This window comes from Anabrus simplex, chromosome 1 (genome assembly GCF_040414725.1).
Source record: "Anabrus simplex isolate iqAnaSimp1 chromosome 1, ASM4041472v1, whole genome shotgun sequence".
NCBI lineage: Eukaryota > Metazoa > Arthropoda > Insecta > Orthoptera > Tettigoniidae > Anabrus > Anabrus simplex.
Window position 1 is genome coordinate 838,447,851 of NC_090265.1, and position 22,440 is coordinate 838,470,290.

At 39.3% G+C, this 22,440-nt stretch overlaps 2 protein-coding genes across 2 annotated transcripts in view; one reads left to right on the forward strand and one right to left on the reverse strand.

Annotated features, from left to right (window-relative positions):
- LOC136874067 (trigger factor) overlaps positions 1-22,440 on the forward strand; it is a 232,565-nt gene that overhangs the window by 74,641 nt on the left and 135,484 nt on the right. The window lies entirely within an intron of this gene.
- LOC136857609 (UPAR/Ly6 domain-containing protein crok) overlaps positions 11,450-22,440 on the reverse strand; it is a 41,264-nt gene continuing 30,273 nt past the window's right edge. Inside the window, exons 2-3 of the mRNA XM_067136391.2 lie at positions 17,126-17,278; positions 11,450-12,638 (exon numbers count right to left, since the gene is read on the reverse strand). Of these exons, the coding sequence (XP_066992492.2) occupies positions 12,415-12,638; positions 17,126-17,278 (377 nt within the window). The 3' untranslated portion in view covers positions 11,450-12,414. The remainder of the gene's footprint in view (positions 12,639-17,125; positions 17,279-22,440) is intronic.

Here is a 22,440-nt window from a genome sequence, read left to right on the forward strand (position 1 = left end):
TCTGACTCAAGGTTGAATATTACTCTGAACAAACAAAGTTCACATTTTTAACCATTAATGCTTATAACTCATTGCTGCATCCTAGAACAATTCACTAATTAAATTTTCAAAACTTTCTTCAGCGGCGTTCGCTTTACACGAGCTTCCGATTTCGGAAGTCATAACGTAACGCTTATAATCACGTACGGTTTGGCAGACCCCTTTTTTTCCCGGTCGTTATAAAGTACAGAAACGGCCACCATTACCACCCCGTATGTTCTCACAGAGCTGTCCTCGTACTTGCAGGTTAATAAACGCATTTCCATGTAAATACAAGACATCACATTACTTTCTTTCCATTGGTTTAGCATCGCACTAACACATTGAAGGTATTCGGTGACGGAAAGATAGTAGCCGTGGTCCAGCATTTTCTGGTGTAAAAATGGGACACCACAGAAAACCATATTCAGGGCGGCCGACGGTGGGATTCAAACCAACCAATCCTCGAATACAAACTCGCAGCTACGCGACGCTAACCTCACGGCCAACACGCTCGGTAGAAAATGTTTAATAACAGATTGCATTCCTGCAAAAGATATAATTGACAGATTAAACAAAATCAGTTGCGTATATTTAACCAGGCAGGATTGGAAGTATTACTTGTCTTAAGTTACCGTCTATCCTCTATGACAGTTTAGGTTTACCAAATATTTAGTTCAGTGAATTTCACTGTAGCAGCATTTGTCCTCACTTGGTGATATTTTACAAAACTAAAAGGATATAATATCTTGAATTAACAAAACCTGGACGATACGGGTGAAATGTCAGTGCGACGTAAAAAGAAAAAGTCTCAGACAAAATGTTGCACGGTAACTATCACCAATGATATGAATCGAAAGAATGAGATAACAAGTAAAATCGTGCGTTGGTCGCATTTATTTGAAATTGAAACAAATGAGTATCAGGTACGATGAGCGAAACGAGCATAAGATCTGATGGATTCTGATGGTAGTAAGAAATATTGTACACGTCGCTTTACGTCGCACCGACACAGGTAGGTCTTTTGGTGACGCTGGGAAAGGAAAGGCGTAGGAGTGAGAAGGAAGTGACAGTGGCGTTATTTAAGGTACAGTCCCAGCATTTGTCTGGTGTAAAAGTAGGAAATGAAGAAAACCATCTTCAGGGCTGCCGACAGTGTGGTTCGAACCCACTCTTTCCTGAATGCAAGCTGATAGCTACATGACACAAACCACGTAGCCACTTGCTCGGTAAGTCATTTTTTCTCCCTATTTTGTCAGGTGCACTGTTATCAAAGGACATACCTGTAACTTCCCCTAAAATGACGTACAACCTACAGTATATTACCTTCAGCTATTGGTTAAATGTCAAAATCGGTTAACAAAAAACAAAAAAAAAGTGTATTAAATTTCTCCCCTACAGGAAAAGGCATAGAATCATGGATACTTTTTCGGGCCTAGAAGACGAAACAATAAGTATAGTTTCTTTGGTTGTTCCCCCTTCGTAGCCTTTTACGACATGAAGGACCGGGCGATTTTGCCGTGCGGTTAGGGGCGCCCAGCCCAAAACATATCCATGTTAATATGCAAACATACAGCATATGCCTTTCAGTGTTGAGTCTGCAAGTCTCTGTGAATTTACTAAACGCCTCCACAATCGTCCATTTGTAACTATGTATTTTTTTTCAATTGGCTTTACGTCGCACCGACACAGAAAGAGGTCTTATCGCGACGATGGGACAGGAAAGCCTAGGAGTTGGAAGGAAGCGGCCGTGGCCTTAATTAAGGTACAGCCCCAGCATTTGCCTGGTGTGAAAATGGGAAACCACTGAAAACTATCTTCAGGGCTACCGACAGTGGGGTTCGAACCCACTATCTCCCGAATACTGGATACTGGCCGCACTTAAGCGACTGCAGCTATCGAGCTCGGTCCTCTAATTGTCTTACCTCCATGCCCGAGCCTATTATTCTTCTCAGAAACTTGTCCTTTCCGATTCGACTCACATAACCGTACCGGTTTGTGAGTACAACTTCATCCATTGATCTCATTCCTAACATAGCATTTACTTATTCAAAGGACCCTATTGCCATTCAACTCACCCCCTACCCTCGCTGTTTGTACCAGTGATCGTTCTCGCTGTTACTGAATAACATATCCTGAGTCAACCCAACTTTCACTCCCGTACATCAAAGGTGGTCTGAAAACAGATTAGTAAAAGTATACGATAGTTTCATCCGGGAGCTGACCTATTTCATATGGAATAGCGTTGATTGTAACTGCGAGCTCATTGCATTAGCTTTGCTACACCTTGATTTCAATTAGACCACTATATTACCGTCCTGGGAGAATAAACGTCCTCAATATTGAAATGAACTTGGCCTACCTGTGCCAGTTTTGTATTCCCAATCTGACATTCAATTATCTTCTGTTACTTTGCTACTGATATCACTGTAAGTACTTGGAACCATGAACTCACTTTGTCATCAATTCTCAGTGCAGCCCAATTGTCAACATAAAAGGCCTCTGATTGCATGCAATAATCTCCTTTAATGCCGTAATCCTTCTGTACGGAAATGATAATTTTCATATCATAGTCACTGGACCACTTTTCAAGATCCAGGATATTAGGGTGCAGCTTTTGAGCATAATCTGCTATTAAGATCAAGTCGTCAGCATAGGCCACAGACGGTTAAGGCGCTGGCCTTCTAACCCCAACTTGGCAGGTTCGAGCCTGGCTCAGTCCGGTGGTATTTGAAGGTGCTCAAATACGACAGCCTCGTGTCGGTAGATTTACTGGCACGTAAAAGAACTCCTGCAGGACTAAATTCCGGCACCTCGGCGTCTCCGAAGACCGTAAAAGTAGTTAGTGGGACGTAAAGCAAATATCATTATTATTAGCATAGGCCAAACTGTTTACTTCTTATTTTGCTAGTTGCTTTACGTCGCACCGACACTGATAGGTCTTATGGCGACGATGGGATAGGAAAGGGCTAGGAGTGGGAACGAAGTGGCAGTGGCCTTAATTAAGGTTCAGCCCCAGCATTTGCCTGGTGTGAAATTTGGAAACCACGGAAAACCATCTTCAGGCAGTAGAGTTCGAACCCACTATCTCCCGGATGCAAGCACGCAGTTGCGCACCCATAACCGCACGGCTAACTCTCCCCGTAAACTGTTCACTGCATTTCCGCCTAACTGAATCCCTCCCTCCCACATTATAAAGTAAATTATTCATGTAAACTTGAACAGCCCTGTAAGTGCCCTGAACCGCGAAAGCATTTTAACGTCAATTCTCACTGCAGCCCACCTGCCAATATAAATGTCTTTCATTGATTTTAACAATCTTCTCTTTATCCCATAATCCCCCAGCATGGCTACCATCCTTTCCCTCGGCACTTTGTCATATTCCTTGTCTACTCTATGTCTGGGAAAAATCAACATAACGGTAATTCTTCACGTAGTATTTTTCTACTACTTGGCGCATACATAAAATCTGATCCTGACAGCCCCTGTGTGGTATTAAACCCCACAGTTGAGCATCCAGTCTCCTTTCTCAAATGCCAATGAACACCTTGCATGGTATAGTGGTCAATGAAGTACTTCGGTAGTTGTTGCAGCTTAGCGATGAATCAATGTGTCGATGAATAACATCAACTCGGGGCATAATTCAAAAGCAGAAAGACAGATGTCACGGTATGTTGTATTGTAGAAGGCATCGCGCAGGTACGTGCATAGTAAATCTCCGAAATGTACCAGTACGTTCATAAGCCACATGGCACGTGCGGTAGTCCTTCGAAACACTCTTTGAACAGAGTCCTCAAGCAGCTGGCTCTGAACGAGCTAGAATGAGCGGGACCCATTTGAGCGAGTCTACACATCATTTTCCACAGCTCTACTAAGAGCGACACCTTTCATTACAGGGACTGTCTTCATAAGGGATGGTATTACTAGCATTGCTTATACCTCAGTCACTTTCATATTGTCAGCGCCAAAGGTGAGACTGATATAGACCTATGAAGGCCCACACAAGGAGATAAGAGTGCTCTTTCACCGGGCGAGTTGGCCGTGCGCGTCGATGCGTGCGGCTGTGAGCATGCATCCGGGAGATCGTGGGTTCGAATCCCACTGTCGGCAGCCCTGAAGATGGTTTTACGTGGTTTCCCATTTTCACACCAGACAAATGCTGGGGCTGTACCTTAATTAAGGCCACGGCCAATTCCTTCCAACTCCTAGGCCTTTCCTATCCCTTCGTCGCCATAAGACCTATCTGTGTCGGTGCGACGTAAAGCCCGTAGCAAAAAAGAGCTCTTACACAAAAATTTATGAGATAGTTGGCTATGAATTAGGACACATAGCTGTGAGCTTGCGCTCGGGAGGCGGTTAGTTCGAATTCTTACGATGGCTTTTCGTGCTTACCGATTTTCACACCAGAAAAATTCCGGGGCTGTACCTTAATATACAAGGCCACGGCCACTAACTTCTCAGTTATATCCTCTTCTCGTCCTTGCGATTTGTTAATGCGACGTCAGAACTATTAGCACAAAAAGAAATGTAACATAGTGTAGTGCATGTCATTTTACAAAAAATCAAGTGTCCAATTGGTGGCTGTATAAGGTACACACATTTTCCTTATAACATTTATGTACACTGACTGACAGAGCAAATGCAACACCAAGAAGGAGTGGTCAGAACTTTATGCCAATTGCAGGGTAGACTGACGTCACTGAGGTATGCTCATGATGTGAAATGCGCCGCTGTGCTGCGCACGTAGCGAACGATAAATGGGACACGGCGTTGGCGAATGGCCTACTTCGTACCGTGATTTCTCAGCCGACAGTCATTGTAGAACGTGTTGTCGTGTGCCACAGGACACGTGTATAGCTAAGAATGCCAGGCCGAAGTCAACGGAGGCATTTCCAGCAGACAGACGACTTTACGAGGGGTATGGTGATCGGGCTGAGAAGGGCAGGTTGGTCGCTTCGTCAAATCGCAGCCGATACCCATAGGGATGTGTCCACGGTGCAGCGCCTGTGGCGAAGATAGTTGGCGCAGGGACATGTGGCACGTGCGAGGGGTCCAGGCGCAGCCCGAGTGACGTCAGCACGCGAGGATCGGCGCATCCGCCGCCAAGCGGTGGCAGCCCCGCACGCCACCGCTTGGCCATTCTTCAGCATGTGCAAGACACCCTGGCTGTTCCAATATCGACCAGAACAATTTCCCGTCGATTGGTTGAAGGAGGCCTGCACTCCCAGCGTCCGCTCAGAAGACTACCATTGACTCCACAGCATAGACGTGCACGCCTGGCATGGTGCCGGGCTAGAGCGACTTGGATGAGGGAATGGCGGAACGTCGTGTTCTCCGATGAGTCACGCTTCTGTTCTGTCAGTGATAGTCACCGCAGACGAGTGTGGCGTCGGCGTGGAGAAAGGTCAAATCCGGCAGTAACTGTGGAGCGCCCTACCGCTAGACAACGCGGCATCATGGTTTGGGGTGCTATTGCGTATGATTCCACGTCACCTCTAGTGCGTATTCAAGGCACGTTAAATGCCCACCGCTACGTGCAGCATGTGCTGCGGCCGGTGGCACTCCCGTACCTTCAGGGGCTGCCCAATGCTCTGTTTCAGCAGGATAATGCCCGCCCACACACTGCTCGCATCTCCCAACAGGCTCTACGAGGTGTACAGATGCTTCCGTGGCCAGCGTACTCTCCGGATCTCTTACCAATCGAACACGTGTGGGATCTCATTGGACGCCGTTTGCAAACTCTGCCCCAGCCTCGTACGGACGACCAACTGTGGATAATGGTTGACAGAGAATGGAGAACCATCCCTCAGGACCCCATCCGCACTTTTATTGACTCTGTACCTCGACGTGTTTCTGCGTGCATCGCCGCTCGCGGTGGTCCTACATCCTACTGATTCGATGCCGTGCTCATTGTGTAACCTGCATATCGGTTTGAAATAAACATCAATTATTCGTCCGTGCCGTCTCTGTTTTTTCCCCAACTTTCATCCCTTTCGAACCACTCCTTCTTGGTGTTGCATTTGCTCTGTCAGTCAGTGTATAGCGATATTCTTCGACGATTCTTTTTAAAATCTACTTATCATTGTTGAACTGGGCTTGCATCTATAATATGATACATCTCTAGTCTGTAGGAAGTAGAACTGTTGAAGTATCCATCTTCTAGTAAAGTTTATTCTCCTGTTTTATAATAGAATCAAAAAATACAGAACTGTAATAAATTGCGGACAAATAGTGGTGTTTCTTTCTGTATATACAGGGGTTTAAAATCAGAACGCTGATGGTCGCAGAAACTTGTGAGTGAGTGAGTGAGTGAGTGAGTGAGTGAGTGAGTGAGTGAGTGAGCTCCTCCCAATCGACATAGTGAGAGGTCTCGGATTACTGACTGCCCGGAAGCACATTTAAAGACACATTTCTTTCTCAGTAACAGAAAGGGTAACTAAAATGAAATTTGATGAGGAAAATATACAATTACAAGGATGGTAAACACAGCGGCCAAGGGCCAAACGCAGGCATTTATATAAGTGGAGGCACATGCTTTCTTTAGTGCACCGTCACTGCATTGTGCTACATGGGAGGCTTGTACTGGGGTCTCAACGGCTCACTAGCCGCCAGAGTTTTGGAAAGGTGTAACAATCCAATGAGCCCATTGTTACACTGGGGTGAAACGCTGGTAATTTCACGACTGAATATGTCTAAAGAGGTTAAATGTTTTTTGACATTTTCAATCGACAAAATTAAATTATAATTTCCTTCCGGGAACTTAATTTTTGAAATATGCAATTCTTTCCCAACATTACCATACAGTATATGTAAATGTAACATAGTGCATGTCATTTTACAAAAAAAAAATCAATTATTAAAATTGGTGGCTGTAAAACGTACACACATTTTCCTTATAACATTTATAAATATAAATATTCTTCAACTATTCTTTTAAAAATCTATTTATTTATCCCTAGTAGAGTAAGTGAATTATTTGAGGTATTAATATTTTTATGGAGCCGTTTTTACGCACAAATATTTTGTTCAAATTTCCACAAGAATCATTTTTAAAATTATACTTTAAAAGACAGTTTCAGTTATGGAATTGTAGGGAGATGGCATACTATTTAAGAAATTATCCTGAAAATATTTTTAAGAAGTGAAAATGGATTTCAATACTTGAGAGAATGTATTTTTCCAACATTCTAGCCATAAACAGTGATTGAAAAAATCTCTAATCTCTATTTTTAAAATAAAAATACGGTATAAGCCTGAAATTAGATGACGCAGTTTTATGGATCTTGTCCAGAAAGTTCATGACAATATCACTAATATCCTTAAGATATTTTGGGTATAAACACGTAGCAACATCCTTCACAAACTCAGTGGCGCTAGTTGGGGAGCAAATGCTCATGTCCTCCGAACAACAGCTCTTGCCCTAGTATACCCATCTGCAGAATATTGCAGCCCTGCATGGATCAACAGTGTACACACAGGAAACGTTGATGTTCAGCTGAATGATACCATGAGGACAGTGTCTGGCACACTCAAATCCACACCATTTAATTGGCTGCCAGTATTAACTAACATCCATCTTCCTCACCTTGGAAGGCTAATTGCTCTGAAGTAGGTATGGTTAAAATGTACTGCAAATACACTCTTGCCGATTCATCAGGACTGCAACCCTCAGAAGCACGGTAGATTAAAATTTCGACATCCATCATGGCAACTAGGAAAGATGCTGGTTGAATCACAGTACAACATGAATAATCTCTGGAGGGAAGAGTGGACTGCTTCAAACCTTGATCAGCTAGGGTTGATAACTGACCCCTGTAGGAAACTTGCTGGGTTAAACTTGCCAAGAAGAATATGGGCTTCGTTGAAAAGAGCGCGGACAGGTCTTGGAAGATGCAAATTTTGGATACACAAGTGGGGAATAATTTTTAGTCCTCATTGTAACTATGGTGACGCGGCTCAGACAGTCCACCATGATGTGATGATGTGCCCACTTCGGAGCTTCCAGGGAAGATACCACGAAATTCATGCGGTAAGTGAAGAGGCAGTGAACTGGCTAAATTCTTTGGACATTAAACTGTATGTTATATTACCATCCATTGATCCTTTGTCCGATCGTTTTTCTATCTGTTTTAAGTGTATAGTAGTTTCTTAAAGCTTATATATATATATAGTTTCTCTGTACCCTCTATTTGCCATACGAAATAAATAAATAAATAAATAAATAAATAAATAAATAAATAAATAAATAAATAAATAAATAAATAAATAAATAAATAAATAAATAAATAAATAAATCCTTAAAATATATTTTATGCTGAGGGATATTTTCTTCCTCTTCTTATCTACGCACTGCGGAGGAGTACAAAATTCTAACTGAGTATCTTGAAAACTTCGGTAGTTATTAGGGAAACAGATTTGAAAAAAGAATTTTCAGAAAAATAGCGACAAAATCAAGTGTTGGAAAGCTTCTTGAATTTCAAAAGCCAAGGTGAGTGACAACCCTGCATTCTTCAGGTCATAACGTGGAAAGTATTATAGATTCCAAAACTGCTTCAAAAACGGCACTTCGTACGACATGAAAAAATTGAAAAATGGCATTTTGTATTGCCAAAGGTGTTGGTGCTGCCTTAACACATGGGGAAGTTGAGAATAGAACTAAGCACAACAATACATGTATTTATAATGCCATCTTATTCCCATCCAATTACACATAGAACACTAAAATTATGCACATGCATTGTATAGTTCTTCTTTAAACTAAAACAAAAATATGGCATGATTTATGCGTTCATTTCCAGAATTGTGTTTTAAATTCATGTGCAAAATATTTTTATTGTATTTTTCTCTTATGGTGCACTTTTCTCAGAATGTGGCCCATAGAGAGCAACTAAACTTCGTACATATGATTTATAGACGTAGATTTACATACCAGGTGAGATACAGGGTGACCCAAAAGTCCGTTAACATTTGACGAGGCAATACTTCGCGGAATATTGGAGGGAGAGAGGTAATATTTGACGCACATGATTGCCATTACATGGGATTTGATTGACATCAAAATAAAGCACACGAAATGACCAACAAATGGCGCTGGACAGCAAATCGTCAGTAATAATAATAATAATAATAATAATAATAATAATAATAATAATAATAATAATAATAATAATGTCGTATGGCTTTTAGTGCCGGGATATCCCAGGGCGGGTTGGCTCGCCAGGTGCAGGTCTTTCTATTTGACGCCTGCGCGTCGTGATGAGGATGAAATGATGATGAAGACAACACAGACACCCAGCTACCGGGCCATTGGAATTAACCATTTAAGGTTAAAATCCCTGACCCAGCCGGGAATCGAAACCGGGATCCTCTGAACCGAAGGCCAGTAGGCTGACCGTTCAGCCAACGAGTCGGACAACTCGTCAGTGATGCCGCATGAGACCCATGTACGATATGAAAGGAGTTGTGAGAGAGGGCGTCAGATGCACCTGCAATCGAGGCATGTCATGGTTAGCCTCCCAGGTCCCCCGACCTCAGTCCGTGTGATTATTGGTTTTGGGGTTACCTGAAGTCGCAAGTCTATCGTGATCGTCCGACGTCATTACGGATGCTAAAAGACATCATCCGACCTTAAAGTTTTCACCATACCTACTGATATGCTGTACAGTGCTTTCCTCAACATTGTCTCTCGACTACAGGTATTGTTGATGAATGACGGCCGACATGTTTAGCACGTTATAAAGAACACCGTCTTTGACAAACTTCAATTGTTATGATAATTATTGCTTGTGCATCGTATGAAGCGCCATCTGTTGGTCATTTTGTGTACTTTATTTTGGAGACAATAAAACCCCATGTCATGCCAATCATGTATGTCAGTTATTACCTCTCTTCCTCCAATATTCCATGAAGTATTGTCTCGTAAAATGTTAACGGACTTTCGAGTCACCTTGTTTTATATTAATTTGATTAACAACTTGGTCATAAAAGAATATTAAGCTTGAATCAACATACTAGTTTGATAATTTAATTTAATATTTTTCGTGATTAACATTATATTTATTTTCAAAGTATCCTTCACCTTTTATATCGCTACTCTCCCTGTGGATAACCTCAAGAAATATTACTACAGCTGGTTCAACAGTTTCTGAGAAAAGTGTACTTTTAGAGAAAAATACTTCAAAAATAATATTTTACACATAAAAATATATTTTTTTCTGGAAATGAATACATATATCATGCCATATGTTTTGTTTTAGGTTATAGAATAACTGTATAGTCTTCTATTTTCTTTTCCCACACCTGTGGGGTCGCTGGTGCGATCTGAGCCGCACATGTGGATTTGGCCCTGTTTTACGGCTGGATGCCCTTTCTGATGCCAACCCAATATGGAGGGATGAGAAGAATTCTATAGTGCATGTGTAAAATTTGGATGTTCTTAGTGCCATAAGATGGGGAAAATGTGACATCATAAAAACTTGTATTATTGCGCTTAGTTTTATTCCCAACTCTAATATGTGTCCGTAAGTCAGAACTCAGCTCACACAGTGGCAGGTGGTGTTGACCTGGATCTCACTATGAGGTCTCTGCGGCTGGCAGCGTTTTAATTTGAAAGCCCTGTAAATGAAGTCATGAATAAACATTAATATTTTTGGTGCAATAGTGTCTTGCCGGAATGAAAACACATAGAAATACTCAAAATGAGAACAAAAATAAAATATACAATATGGGCTTAAAATATATTTATTTTGTACACAGTTTATTTATTGAAATTATACACATGAAACACACACACACACACACACTTCAACGTGTGAATTATGAGTAGTGTTAGAATGAATGTTACTTATATTTACACAAGGCACTATTATGGAAAATATTCGTCAGTTTATTTGCAGAGAACACTAAATAAAAGTCATTATCATTAAAATAACAAAAGATTCCCAACTACCGAATGTAAAACGTTATTGAAAAGGAAAGTGATTTTAACTTACCTAATTTCATCTCAATTTATATGGTATTCTCCGTAAGTAAACTGACATTCTATTCCCTACCAATGGACGGAATTCTGATAAGACAACCATCAAGGCTGCATTAATTTTACATGTGAATATCATTTTCAGAATATCACCTGAAAATGAGGAAAATTCAAACGCTTCTAAGAGTATTTTTGAATCAAGGAAGTATCTTATGAACCTTAGGGAAATATTGTCGTTATAGAATTGTAGGAAGATGGCATAATCTTTAGGAAATTATGTTCTGAAAATTGTTCTCAATACATTCTTCAGAAGTAAAAATGTATTTTAATACTTAAAGAGGTATTTCTCCAACATACTAGCCACAAAAAAATTAAAAATATTTTTTTGATAAAAATATAAAGCTGAAATTAGATGAGGTAGTTTCAAGGATATTCTCCAGAAAGTTCATGATAATATTAAATGAAACACCCTTAAGATATATTTCATATTTATATACATTATTTTGAGAGAAATATCAGTACTTTTCTACAGGGTATACAAGTTATCCATATTATTACTATTAACTTCTGATATTATTTGATTAAATGCTGTTGAGAGCTTCTATGCACATAGATTTGTGATATAGAAAATCATAATTCGTGAAATAACTCAATCCTGTTTCCCTTCCATATCCTTTCTCTTTGTAAGTCTATATCGATCTTTTATTTTACCTGTATTATCGTAGCTGTAAGTTGGTTGCGGAAATGAAATAGAATCTCTTAAAAATTATTATGTACAAATATTAACACAATTATTCAAAAGTTGTAATACGGTAAGATGTTACGGATGTAAAATAAATTATTTTTTCACTGATAAATGAAGAAACAATTATATTTTGGTTTAGAGTAATGATTAGGTCTAGCAGAAACATAAACATTGATTATAGCTCTTTTATATAATCGTATCCTAACAGTACTGTGATATCTATTTCATACGTGAAATATGATTAGCATAACTTGTCTGGGTGAGTGTGTCCGTAATTATGCAGAACAAATTTCCTGAAGTGTGTTAAACTTTAATCCTGATTCATCATCCGTTGACAGTTTATTTAGAATTAATATGTAATTTATAAGTCCGAAGTCTCATAATTCACAAAGAGATCGACAGGTACTTTATCTAGAAAATTTTGCTGATATTCAATAACTGAATCATTTCTACATAATATATTATGCATTTTTCAAAGTCATATTTACAGATTTTTAGGTATTATGATACTCAATGTCATGATATTCTACAAAGTACATTTAGAATGTTGTTACTTTTTATAAAGAATGCTACTTGACCTCCAACAACTTAATTGCCTTTCGCTGAAATTTCCACTGAGACTGGAGAGAAGCATTAAAAACATTAATTTTCCCTTGATACCAGACAGGAGAGGATACTAGAAGAGCGATCGGACGGTGACCCAAACGCCAAGCGTCGCTGCTGCTGCTACTGTTAGTGGAGAAATTTCGACTCCAGGTGCAGAGTTACATTCATCTTCCTCGCAAGTCGAACAGTGCTCCATCTTGATGTAGTTCAGTGTTGTAGGCTCGGCACATTTCCCGTTCAACCGTTCTCGTGAAAATACGCACTTGCGAACGATGCGGCTCTGACCATCGTTAACTGCGTACAGAGAGAAAATAATTATCTGACAAACAATATTCACTGTATATGTTTGATTACCATATCGGTGCTTGAGGAATACGTTTTAGAGTTGGTTAGTTGTAAATTTCAACTGTTAAACATAATTAAACTTCAGAAAATTCCAAAATGTCTATAATTTTGCTTCAGAAAACTAAACAAGATAGTTTTACAAATGAATTTCGAATTAGTTTATATCTGAGAAGAGAATCCGTATTTACGTGACAATCCTTCCAAAACGAGTACTGTAAGTGGCTGAAACTCCTCGTGAATGACGGTGTTATACATTTTCTTTGTCACAGTTAATAATGTATTATAGACTTGCATTTTATACATTTTCTATGTAAAAGTCAAGGATATCATAGATATTCATACAATAGATAGTATATATGTCATCAAATATTTTCATTATGGACTAATCTATGAACCTTAGGGAAATTACGGGACACATCGACTGTTTTTTATTATTAGGCCCTCCTTAAAATTAGAATTTCTTAACATGAGCCACAGAACTCACATACAGTACCAATTATGTATAGAAAACATGTAAAATAATAATAGTAATAATAATATAATATATAATATATAATTTCGTGTTGCTATTTCTAGCCGGGTGCAGCCCTTGTAAGGCAGGCCCTCCGATAAGGGTGGGCGGCATCTGCCATGTGTAGGTAACTGCGTGTTATTGTGGTGGAGGATAGTGTTATGTGTGGTGTGTGAGTTGCAGGAATGTTGGAGACAGGACAAACACCCAGCCCCCGAGCCATTGGAATTAACCAATGAAGGTTAAATTCCCCGACCCGGCCGGGAATCGAACCCGGGACCCTCTGAACCGAAGGCCAGTACGCTGACCATTCAGCCAACGAGTCGGGCATAATAATAATAATAATAATAATAATAATAATAATAATAATAATAATAATAATAATAATAATAATAATAATAATACAGTGCCAATTATTATTATTTAGAATTATTATTATTATTATTATTATTATTATTATTATTATTATTATTATTATTACTATTATTACTATTATTATTATTATTATTATTATTATTATTATTATTATTATTATTAAGAATGGAAACGACCCAATTCCAGTACAAAAAAGGAAGTGTTGAAAACTACAATGTTCATTATGCAAGATTATAAGTTGCTATTTTTACATTTTAAATACGTCTGCTCATTGGTTTTTTAATTTTAGAGCCAATCATACAAACCGTAATAACTATACACACTAAACAGTAGGCATATACATCGGAGCTTTGTGATAAATAAAGTTTATACACGGTATTTTAAAATATACGGGGCGATTCGCAAGAAAACACGAGACAATATGCGTCCTGTATATTCTTTGCTGGGACAACGGGACACTTTAGAAAAATAAGGGGCAATCCCGTAAAATAAAGGATATATGGTCACTCTACTAACCTCATTTTCAATTCTTAGTTAGCAATAATTAGTGAGGGAATTGAGACCAGCTAATAGAAATCAAATTGTATTTTTCAAAACGATTTTAGTTACTTACTAAACCAGAGATGCAAGTTGCATACCTGATTTTAACGGTATCCTTATAAGCGCAAGAAAGCAGTAGTTTCTTCCCCTTCGTAACTCTATGAAACTAAGGAGACATTAAACTATACGACAATCTGTAGATTAATCACTATAAGGTCTGGAAAATTCGCCTCAATCAACCAAGAGTTCTTTAAGGAATGAACCAAAAAGTTTTAATAAAATATGCATCCAACAGTATTAAATTGCTGAGGACACCTGTTAGGTACCAAAACTACATTTCCAGATAGACTAAACTTCACTCCGTACGCTGAACGAGGTTGGAGCGATTATAATTCTACTTTATTCTCGCTCTTCTTTGATTGACAATATATTAATTCATAGTAGAAACGGAGATTGATATACAATGCATAAGGGATGGATGTCCTTCCAAGGTGAAGTGAGGATTACATACAACGCCTCAAGAGACTTTAAGTTTACTGCTCATTGCACTTCTCACCTCGAAATTTGCTATATTTAAAGTACCTTATTCACAACTACAATGATTTGTCTCACTTAATTGCTGAAGAGTTGTACATTTCCACACCGGAATGTGCATACTTCTCCCTGTTCACCAAAACACTGAAGATTTTTGTATTGATTTCCACATAGATTTACTGGCCCTCTATAACAATACACTAGAGATTTCATCCATGTATTCTCCGGTTAAAACAGAAGACCCAAAACTCCTTGGGGCATCGAGTACATCTCCGATATCATGGCACGGTCAGCAAACAGAGTATATTACCTGTGAAACCTGCAATGCTTTGTTTGATCGCGCATCGTATCACTATGAATATATTTACGATATGGAAAACGTTCCAGATTTTGTAAGACTGTCTATAAACATTCCCTGCGTAGAACCTGTACTCTAATAAAAATATTTTTTCTTTTGTTGGTAACATTTTTTCTAATGGCGATGCACAGTAGCTACTAATATCTGATGAGGACAAGTCCGTTCGCATTAATCTATACAACAAGAATATTGAGCCTGGTGAGGCCACAACCCGCTCTGCAGCAGCGAATATCCTTGCACTGGAATGGCTGGAATGGCCAGGAGTTACGCCGGCAACTTGTCCGTTCACGCCGTGAAGTGGTTATGCATACCTTCCAGGTGTTCTAAATTGTGATACAAACTAATGGCGTGCATTGTTCGAATTTGAGACGGGTAACCAAGACGGAGCAAGACGTTCCTCGTTGTATATGCAACCACCATTACGCATGAGTGGAGCATGTAATCTGAAATGCCCGAGTTTGTTTCAATTCGTTTGACAGGCCATGTTCGAAGTGCCTGACTAGGAAGGATGGATGATGCTTGCTCTACTGACTTTGCAAGGCAATGTGGTTCATCCAGAGATGAGTAAGCCCTTATGTACAAAGAGCGAAAGCCGGGAATTTGGAGATATAAAAGGGTGATGGAATGGTTTACTTAACCATTACTTTTGAGCTGATGTTTACAATGCCACGTGAATAGACGGACAATGTTATGGCTAAACTTCAAAATGAATATAAACTAATCAAGAGAGATGGGCTCAATTCTGATTTTTGGAAGAAGTTCCTGTTTTTGGTCCCTGCAGACAGTCAGCAAACAGAGTATATTTCCTGTGAAGCCTGCAATGCTTTGTTAACATATAAATCCGGTACAACTCGTTAAGGAAACACGTTTGCAATTTTAATGCTAGAGGTTATCGCCAAGCATTGGCCGGAAATACAAAGCAAAACATAATTAGTGCGTGTATTCTCATGTGTGCAAAAGATATCCGACCGGGGAAGACTTTAAAGAATTAGGGCATGAACCGATTAATACGGGCGCTAAATTTGGCAAAGTAGATATATTTGATGTTTTAGCACATCCTTCCACCATTAGTAGAAACAAGGACGGACGGAATGGAGCACATCTACTCGTGACTGAGATAGCGCGTGAAGGAGCGAGTATCAAGGGGCAAGATCAAATGAACATAGCTCGCCTCGCCTTTAAGAAGCAGATTTTTTTTTTTTTTTTTGCTAGGGGCTTTACGTCGCATCGACACAGATAGGTCTTATGGCGACGATGGGATAGGAAAGGCCTAGGAGTTGGAAGGAAGCGGCCGTGGCCTTAATTAAGGTACAGCCCCAGCATTTGCCTGGTGTGAAAATGGGAAACCACGGAAAACCATCTTCAGGGCTGCCGATAGTGGGATTCGAACCTACTATCTCCCGGATGCAAGCTCACAGCCGCGCGCCTCTACGCGCACGGCCAACTCGCCCGGTTTAAGAAGCAGAGCTCAATCATGATCTTGCTCCACAGATATGAAGAAAACCTAAAGAGTGTTTTGCATAACACTAACACGAACAGAATTTTGTCCTGGCCAGATACACTAATACACATCGCTAATGGCACGATATGTTTTTTTCCAAAGTCTAACTATATATCACACGGCTCAGAATAGCAATGTGGTGCAATGTGAAGTCCTAGCTGCTGCTCCTGTTCCCATTTTGATTGCCTCTTAACCATGAGCTCAGTACTGCGGGAGAAGTTGCGTTATGTATATCATAAAAATATGTTTCTCCGAACACGACTTACTACGAATTTTTTTTAAAAAATTTGCAAGTCTTCTTCCATTCATATTTCACTAATATAAATCCTTTTTTGTTCTGACATGGATCCCAAAACATTAGAGGAGCTCTTATCTTAGGTGGTAAAGCCATGAGATTAGGCCACTACAATAAAGGGTGAGAAAAATTGAAAGGAAATTTGTAGATGATGATTCTTATATTCTGCATTTAATATTAATTTTAGGAAGTTACGACAGTAAGAACATTAAAACAGGCTGTCACAATGGAACTTAATTCCAGGCTGGGTACTGCATCAAGAAGGAACATTTTAGCCGTTGAATGTAATATTTTAAAGTATATATTATGTAAATATACTCACTTGTCTCAACGACCTTCTGGCAGGCTGGATAGTCCATGGATGTTTGAGACCTCATGCGTTCACAGTTTTCTATGGGAATACGGGTCTTGTTGAATGGGTCCCGACAGTTGAGTGATGTACTGGAGGTACAGGCCCAGCATCTGAGACCGGCTCCTAAAACAGACACGTAAATTTAATAATAATAATAATAATAATAATAATAATAATAATAATAATAATAATAATAATAATAATAATAATTGTTTCGAGGTTATCTGTGGAACGCAGAGTGAAGGAAGGTGCTGGTGGAATGGGTCTATTTACGATAGTCAATGATGAATTTAAAATTTTAAAATAAAGGCTATATTTTTTTCAGATCTTAAATTTCAACAAATAACAAGCTTTTAGGTACATAGGTAGGTGGTACAAAATTAGAAAAACTAAGAATTGGTAATTTAAAGTTTTGAGCTTCAATATCCTAATTTGCAAGGTCCCAGCATTACAAATGTTGTGTTTAGTTAGATAGATAAGGAGAGATATCTCCCAAAACACAATTTTCGAGAGCACCTTGCTCCAACGGTTACAAGTTACGGCCTTCCAGAGGCATCACACAAATTTCTATTACGTCACCACAAAAGAGCTTACATGCCCTACAAATTCTACCAAGGTGACAGCGCTCCCGGACTTTTATGGCGTACTCAAGGCACCCATTAACTATTACAAGACGGAAAAGAAGGTCTATGCTCAATAAAAATGACACCTTCAGGCCTCTCTAGGCACAACCTACAATTTACAATACAATATGAATTACATTTTTGTTTACACACGGGTATCTAGTACTCATTGTAGTGGGCCTTCGTGAAAAAGAACAGGTTAAATTACTTGCTCAAACTCAAAAATATACGGAGGCGTGCACTTGCGCTCCTAGAAAACCAAGGTTAAAACTCTACTTGGGCTTGCAGCTCGACGATGCAGAGGCTAATCCCACACTACTTAGATGACTAGAAGGACAAGTTAATTTATGATTTACAGCAAAAAACAGTTAAAAAATCGTAGTCACCTCAAGATTAATTGAAAGGGAATTCGAGAGGGTAACGCGCTCTCTATCCCCGATTTACAGTTTAAGTCTTTAGGACTTACATGAAATTTTACATGAGAAGGAAGAACGTTTACATTTTAGAAAATTGACGGTTACATAGATCTGACCCTTCGAGTCAGCTTGCGGAGAAAACAACTTAGATGGAAAAACTGTTGGGCATTACCTTAACTGATGTTCAGCCTGCCGAAGATTGAGGCCTCCGCCTCCTGTGTTAACACACACACTCAGTAAGACGACGATCAGAAAGACAGGTTAACTCGAAGAGGGGTCAGCTTTTATACCCAAGAGGAGGGTTCGAGAAGGCTCTGGACTAAAACCGGACACACCCTCTAATTTTTATTGGCGGATAAAATAGGTACAAGAAACGTTTGATTGACTGAAAAATAGATACATGAAATTTCTGATTGGTCAGAAACCAACGCTGAAGGGATGAGAAGGAAGTGTTGCAAACCTTGAAGTACCAAAAATAAGAAATGTCAATTCAGTTCAGAAAAACCTATAAACACAAAATTTCTTCAAAACTCTAATTATTCCACTTTGCACCAGAGTGCATGACCTCAGTTCTTTAATAGAGACATCTATGTAGAAAAGTCCAAATTTCTTGAAATATTTGTTGCGACCAGTGATACATTAAAGCAAAAGAAAAAAATCCAGTCAGTTTAGGAAACTTTAAAATAACATATTACTGTACTATTTAGTAGTGATATCTTTTGATCAACGTCCCAACTTCCTGTACTAGATGTTTCAATTTTTATATGATAGACAGCGTTCTTCAAGGCGCTTCATTTAAATGCACGGGGATGAGGTGCATCTCCCGGTGCAATAATAATGAAACACTCAGACACTACCGGACAGCAATCTGCCCGGCGGCTTTATATACAGCTGAATGTTTGAATAAAAACGTGATTGGTCAAGACGTTGGACCTGGTGGAGAGAAAGATTCTGAGGAAGATACTGAGACCTCAAAAAACAGAGAATGGATCATACAGAAAGAAAGGAAACCAAGAATTATATCTCAAGATGGAGAAGATCTCAGATACCATCCGGAAGTGGAGAGCCGTGTTCTTCGGACATATCTAAAGAATGAACCCAGGAAGACTTACCAAATATATATAACTAGCAAATATACCCGTGCTTCGCTACGGCATTCTGCATTGTATACGAATATTGAAAAATACAGTAAATACTGTACATGCAGTAAATAAGATTGTTTTAAAATAGCATGTCTCTTAGCGTTATCCGAGAAACAGCATGGAGAGGTCTACGTACGTTGTTTCCAATGTAAAGTGCTTGTTACGGATTTGTGATGATAACGACAGGCTCTCTTGCCTACTACCATTCACAATCGAGTTGGGAAGTTTACATTATAATTGCAGGCCCCATTGCCTACTGCGCGGTCACAATCGATTTGGGGAGTTTCCGTTACAATGGAAGCCCCCCTTTCCTATTTCCAGACATATTGCAAATTGAGGAGTTTTTATTATAATGGCAGGAAACTTCCCTACAACCAGTCAAAATTGAGTTGTGTAGTTATCATTATAATGACAGGCTACTTTTCCAACTGCCAGCCAGCTTACTGCCAGTCACACCAAGTTGGTGAGTTTCCGTCAAAATAGCAGGCCAGTATGCCTAATGCCAGTCACATTTTAGATGGGTAGATCTGTATATAACTGCGGGAACGCTTGCCTACAGCCAAACACAATCGGGTAAGGGGAGTTTTGAACAAAACTGCATGCTCCCTTGCCTTCTGCAAGTCAAATCGAGAAGTGAATTATTCATTACAATGGTAGGCCTGCCTTATTCATGCCAGTTATACAGTAATTGGAGAAGGACCCCATTTCTACTGCCAGTCAAAGTCGGTGTGGGGAGTACTGATTACAATAGCAGACACACCTTTTCTCGATCGCTACAAAATCGACATCAGTGAATATATATAGTTCGACATACGAAAGTATGTGCTTGTTTACAATATTGCAGACCTTCATTTACAGATTAGCTGCTGCTAAACGGTACATCATATCGAGAAAGGATTGTACCATAAGACGCCGGATTTAGCGGCCTAAATTGCTAGTCTTATGATATCTCATCTATTCATGGGTCAGATTGAGTTAGAAACGTGTAATAGGGTAAAATTTGTGTAAGATTATCTCATATTGCATTGCTTTTCGGATAATTAAGTGACAGCTACAAACATAGCATTTGGCTCACATATGGCTACTGGGTGGACCAATTTTCGTGAAGAGTTTGATGATTCTATCCTTCCTATAAATGATGGAAGTTATGAATTATGTATGTGAAAAGTCCAAATTTACTTAACATCGAGAAATAGAGAAAAATCAAACGTAAAAGAGATAGAAATTCGACAAAAATTCGCTTTGCACGCACCCGCTCTTGAGTTAAGTCCGGTGGGACTTGTACCGGAAAACGGTCCGTTAATGATATCTCCCTTATTAATCCTCGTATTGAAATGATGCACATGAGGGAACAGGCTTAGAAAACAATTTCCATTAAGGCAGGTAAATTTACATTAAGTTTGTTTGTGTATATTTTTTGGGAATGCAAAATCACGGTTTCGGTTTCGTATAATCCCCCGGGCAATTCAGGAATTTAGAAACAATATTTGGCTAAAATCCTACCAAAGGACAGGTGGATTCTAAATATCAAGTTTGGTGGAAATATATCCGGTAGTTTCCAAGTTATAGACAAACAGACAAACAAACAAACAGACAGACACCAAAACTGAATATATGCAGATGGTCATTATTACACCTAAAACGGATAACTCTACGGAAATTTCGCCAAAATTGTCAATGTGCAGACACACTCTAGAAGTGCAGACCTTTATTTCGATAGTTACTGCTTTGAAACTGTACGACGTATCTACAAACGGACTTCACCATCAGACGCCCCTTTTAGTGCTCTACATGGTTGGTCCTATGACATCTCGTATCTTCTATATGTATGGGTTAGATTGAGTTAGTCATTGAATGGGGTGAAATTTTGTACAGTTTTTACATACTACTTTATATTTTTGATACTTATGTGACAGCTAGAATCATAAAATTTGGCTATAACATGGTCAATGGTCATGTCAATGTGCGTGCCGAATGTCATGATTCTACCTTTCCTATAAGTGTGCCAAATGATAACATATACGTGTAAAAGTACAAAATCAACTTGAAATCTAGAAGTACAGCTGTATTTAACGTATTAGGGATAGGAATACGACGGAAAGTCATAGGGCAAAAGTTGTAGATCTCTCCAAAATGAAACGCCATTTGCTTTCTGACTTTTGATACGACTTACTGATTAGCCACCAATTACCCCGAAACGAAGGTCTGCACCGTTGTTAAAATTGCATCCATATTTCGGAATTTTCCTGGGCCAAAAGTTATACATTTGCATAGCTTAGAATATTTCCTCAAAGAAAAGAGTGTCCAGCATTTGGAATTAGCACTCGCATACATACGTGGTAATTAAGGAAGAAAATAATACAGTTTAGTAAGTTGAAATTAATAGAAAATGAATTATAACTGAGGACATCCGGATGACGAAAATTTGTAAATACCAAGTGAATGTATTGGAAAATCAAATACTCCTCAATAAATTATGCCGGTGTGAGTTATGGATGTAAGAAAGCGGTAATCGGAGAGAAATTTAGGCGTAGGGATTCATCGGTAATCAGATAGGAAGATGCATATTTGTGTTATTACTTAAGCTATCCGAGGACGGTTATAACCTCCAATGATATTCCGCCAATATCCCGCAGAATGGCCGATTGACCCCTCTCTTGCTTTCTATTCAAGGAACAACCACGAATTTACAGGAATTATGAGGAAAATGGCAATACGTTACTTCCCTGCTGGCAAGCAGTCAGAGACGTTGCCATGGTAACCTGTAGGTTCGTTGTCGGTCTGTCGGTCACTCAATGCAGAGCATGGTATCGACAGAAAATAGTAAATTTCTCCGTCATTTGAAGAGTAAGGTAAATTATGAACATAACGAAATTTGTTTATAACGAAGAGACCTTTCACATACGGTCTACAGAGTTTACAGAAAATCAATAGTATAAGAGAAAATGGAGTAAAACCGTTGTGGTTTTCGTATAAAACCCCCGTCTTTTCAAAGATTTTAAAATGATATGCAAATCGAAACCTTCTCCGGGATGAGTATACTCTAAAAATCAAGTTTGATTGAGATCTATCCGGCCGTTTCGACGTGATGGTGGAACAGACAA